This window comes from Panthera leo, chromosome D3 (genome assembly GCF_018350215.1).
Source record: "Panthera leo isolate Ple1 chromosome D3, P.leo_Ple1_pat1.1, whole genome shotgun sequence".
NCBI lineage: Eukaryota > Metazoa > Chordata > Mammalia > Carnivora > Felidae > Panthera > Panthera leo.
This window is the reverse complement of record NC_056690.1, coordinates 29,664,017-29,668,316: the sequence shown is the minus strand read 5'-3', so window position 1 is coordinate 29,668,316 and position 4,300 is coordinate 29,664,017. Positions and strand designations below refer to the sequence as shown.

Sequence of the window (4,300 nt, the reverse complement as noted above, 5' to 3'; positions counted from 1 at the left end):
GATGTGTCCTTCCCAGTAGCACCTCCTGTTGTGGGCACTGGGGGCCCTGGATTCCCACAGTTCTCATTGTCCATGGCTTCTCCCACGTGGGGTCCTGTTCCTTGAGGTGGAGAGGCAGGTAGTCCTGGGTGTGGGCCACAGGGGAATGTGGCTGTGACTACCCATGGTCCTTGCTGGGCGGGCCTCAGTGAGTCCACGCATAAGGCAACAGAGCTTTCCCTGCTGCGGCTCCAGTCCCATGTGGGGCCATGCGGCCCACTGTCTCCTAGAGCTCTGTGTCACCGGGCTCCCACCAGTTGGGCTTGTGCACGTAGCCCAAGAACGCCTAACCTGAGCTCACCCCTCCTGAATGCTGAGGGGTTAGGAGCCCTCTGGGACTCCCTCTTCACCCCCACATACCCGGAGTCCACGAGCGACTAGTCAGTGGCCTGCAAGTGCGTTTATATGGCTGTCACTGCATCCAGCCCTCTCCTCCTGGGTGAACCAGACTCTTGGGATACATTTCAGGCACAAACACTGGAGTGTAAGCCCTTCACTAATTGGGAGGGTAGTGGTGAGGAGGTCATGAAGAGGGATGAGGGCCAAAGGCAGAGGCTGAGAGGTCACTCCCTAGAGCCCAGGTCCCTGGTTCCAGCTATGGTCACAGGCAAGGGATTGCAGAGGCACAGGGTGCCTGTGGGGCTCAGCCTTGTTCTCAGCACAGAGGAAAGCTGGTGGCAGGCCTGAAGCAGGATGACCACAGGCTGATGAGCTTTAGGCGGGTGACACAGATATGACCTCTGTGTGGATATGCACAAGGGGCTTGAACAGACGCAGGTGAGAGATAAGGGGCTTAGACCTGGGGTTCAGCATCAGAGATGGAAAAAGAAGAGCCCCCCAGCATGTTCTGGAATTTGAAGTTTGGGTGAGGGGAAGAACCAAGGACAAGCTGGAGAGAGTGGTGGCCTGTGCTGACCTTTAGACCATAGGCCTTAGGAGTGGGTGTGAGGAGTGGACAGCCTTGGGGCCAAAGGAGACAGACAGTGGGAGGCGGCAGCTGTCCCCACCCTTCTGCAGAGGCACTTTGGGAAGGCCGAGGTAGCCGTGTCAAGGTCAGGAGCATGGAAACCAGGCTGGCACAGGCTACGGAATGAAAAAAGGGTGGGCAGGCAAGCAAGTATGTTTTTTAAAAGACATTTATAGAAAAATAGAGTTAAGGGATTTTTAAGTCTGGAAACGCTGGTGAGGCTGGCCTAGAAGCTCTGGTGCTAGGGCTGGGGGTCAAGTGAGCATGTGGGGAGGCAGGGGGCCAGGGGGCACACCAGCTCTCTGAGGCCTTTGGCACATCCATTGGTAACAGCAGGAGCTGGCTGGCTTCTCCCATGTGTGGTCCTGGTCCTGTCCTGAGCTGGAGGGGTGGGCAGTCCTGGGTGTGGCCCTCGGGGGAACATAGCTGTAACCACCCATGGTCCTTGTTGGGTGGGCCTCAGTAAGCCCAGGTATAAGGCAGCAGAAGAGGTTTTAGAAACTGATGTCAACAGGGCACCTGGGTGGCTCAGTCGGTTAAGCGCCTGACTTCGGCTCAGGTCATGATCTCACGGTCTGCGAGTTCGAGCCCCGCGTCGGGCTCTGTGCCTACAGCTCAGAGCCTGGTGCCCATTTCAGATTCTGTGTCTCCCTCTCTCTCTGCCCCTCCCCTGTTCATGCTCTGTCTCTGTCTCAAAAATAAATAAACGTTAAAAAAAAAAAAAAGAAAAAGAAACTGATGTCAAGGCTCTGTCTAGCATCATCAAGCCACCGGCAGCAGGAGCCCCCCCAAGGTTTGGATCTGAACCCTGCCCCCAGAGTCTCCCGGTCAGAAGATCCGAAGTCTGAGACTCTGTTTCTAACCAGGTCCCAGGTGATAACACTGAGTAAACAGTCTCAGACAAAATGACTGAAGTGGGGTGGGGAAGGGAGGAAGGCCAGAGTCAGGACACAGCGTTCCTCCCTGTCCCAGACCCGTGCTGCAGGCTGGTCTAAGGGCCACAGCCCACGCCTGGTGGTCCAGGTCGAGGGTTCTAGGTAGGCTCAGGCCTGGAAACAGGGCCAGGCCACTGTACCAAGTGAAGGTTGGGAAGGCCCAGGGGCCAGGAAAGGGGAACAAGCAAGAGCTCTAGTGAGCTGTAGTCAGGAGGACAGAAAACTCTGTGGTGTGGATACAGGTCCCCAGCCCTGAGTCCCTAAGGGGATCCAGAGTGACAGACCTGCTGCTACCATGAGCTGAAGTCCCCAAAACCTCGGCTGGGTTTTTTCTTGGCTACAGGGACAGCTGCACTGGTTGACGGCTCTTCCTCTGATACACGTTTCCTAGAAAGAGAAGAACCACTCTAGCTGCTGTGTACCAATTCCTGGAGCTGGGGGCCCACACCCTCCCACAGCTCCCCTCAGCGTGATGTCACACGGCCATGTACCCCCAGCCCCAAGTCCTCAATCCCCAGCCTGCGCAGTGGCCCCCATGGCCCCTGCTCGTCCTCACCACTGGTGGGTTCTGACCCATGGGCACTGGTAAGCTTGGAGAGCACCATGCAAAACGGGACAACAGCCCTCACTCCACTCACGTGGCTGCTGGATTGATGTACTTGCCCACCCCCTGGCGGTACGTCTGGGGGCCCTGGCTCCCCGGCTTGGGCTGGCTTGTTTTCACTGTGCTTTCTGGGGCCACCTCCTCGAGCTGCGTCTTCTTCCGCTCCTCAGCAATCTGTGAGGGAACAGGACAACAGCTGGCCCGGAGCTCCTCAGGCTGGGCAAGTTCCCCAGAAGCCCTGCCCACCTGGTGGCTGAGGCCCCCTCACCTGAGCGTCGGCCTCCTCGTAGGGGTCCACAAACACCGTGGTGGAGTCAACGCGGATCTCTTCCTAGCAGCAGAGGGAGGCAAATGAGGGGCCGGCAGAAGGCAGCAGGCCCCTCCTAAGCCACCTGCCTGATGCCAGGCCTGAGCAGCGGTCCCTCTACTCTCCCTGAGTACATACCTTAGGGCGGTCAGTTTTGGGGTCACTCTCCACATTCTCCATGGCTGTCAGTGTGTCAAAGCCCCCAACAACCCTGCGGCAGGGGGACAGGGGTACCTCTGTGCTGCAGGCAGTGAACCCCCAAAAGCCAAGTCCCTGTGGCATGCCAGGAAGAAGGGCAGAGGATGGGCCTGAGAAGGTCCCATAGGGGTGAGGGCCATGGCCCGGGGAGGAGGGGCCGAGGGGAGAGGTAAGAGCAGGGCCAGTGGGCCACCTGGCTTGTTCAAAGTTTTATTGGGACGTAGCCACACCCATTGCTTTTATGCTAGTGCCTTTGGCGCTACAGACAGCTGAGCTGAGGATTGTGACAGACCATGAAGCCAGGAAACTGGAAATACCATCTGGGCCTTCACAAGACAAGAGGACAGAGAACAAACATGGACCAGACTTGAGACCTGGAACCATCCAGAGGAGAGCCTGAGGGGGGTGAGTTCAGGGAGGGCAGCCGGCCAAAGGGGGCAAGAGCTCCTCTCCTCTCAGCAGGTCTGCATGGCCATGACTGTGGCAGTGATGGTGATGAGGGCAAATGAGCATGGAGCCAGGCGAGGGGGAAAGGCAGTGAGAGGGTCCCACTGGGGAAGAAGCCCACCCGCACCCCAGACCTCAGCAGCAGCTTCTCTTACCGCCCGAAGATAGTGTGCTTCTTGTCAAGGTATGCGCAGGAGCGGAAGGTGATAAAGCTGGGCAAGGAAGAGAGGGCATCAGGACGAGCGTGCACGCTCCCCCACCCAGCCTGACTTGGGTCATGGCTTCTGGGCACAAACCAGGCGTCCTTGTCCCTCAAGAGCTATTCTGGGAAGCTGGAGCTCACTCGCGTGTGTGGCCTTCATGCCCTGCCCGTCCAGGGGACCAGGACCCCTGGCTCCCCAGGAAGAGGCCCAGGGCACAGCTGCCTGGGAAAGAGCAGGAGAGGCTGTGCCTCCAGACCCAGCTACTGCCACCTCCTGTCGGGCAGACACCCAAAGCCTGCAGGGAGAGGCTGCTGGGGGAGTGAGTGGCTGGGGAAACTGGACACCAGAGCCCACACCAGTGTGACAGCAGCTCAAGGAGCAGGGACTCTGAACTGGAAGAAAGGACATGAGCAGGAAAGGGAGCAAAGACACTGAGGAACATGGGTAAATACCCATAAACACTGACCAAGTAAATTTTTACATCTAGTTTGGTATAAAAATGAGTGAAATTTAAATGCCTAAATATACTAATGTGAGATGGTAGAGCTGGGGGGCCAGGACTGGAAGGATGTGTCTGGGAGGGAGACAGAGATAACTAAC

At 57.7% G+C, this 4,300-nt stretch overlaps 1 protein-coding gene across 2 annotated transcripts in view; it reads right to left on the bottom strand.

The window, feature by feature from the left end:
- Positions 1–85: 85 nt before the first annotated feature.
- PPIL2 (peptidylprolyl isomerase like 2) overlaps positions 86–4,300 on the bottom strand; it is a 30,987-nt gene continuing 26,772 nt past the window's right edge. Inside the window, exons 16-21 of one of the 2 annotated variants that reach the window (XM_042909515.1) lie at positions 3,653–3,709; positions 2,991–3,063; positions 2,814–2,876; positions 2,580–2,719; positions 2,226–2,328; positions 86–1,122 (exon numbers count right to left, since the gene is read on the bottom strand). In XM_042909515.1, coding sequence (XP_042765449.1) covers positions 2,232–2,328; positions 2,580–2,719; positions 2,814–2,876; positions 2,991–3,063; positions 3,653–3,709 — 430 coding nt within the window. In that variant the 3' untranslated portion in view covers positions 86–1,122; positions 2,226–2,231. Of the gene's footprint in view, positions 1,123–1,157; positions 1,433–2,225; positions 2,329–2,579; positions 2,720–2,813; positions 2,877–2,990; positions 3,064–3,652; positions 3,710–4,300 lie in introns of those variants that run through there. The other variant, XM_042909514.1, reaches the window with a different exon arrangement.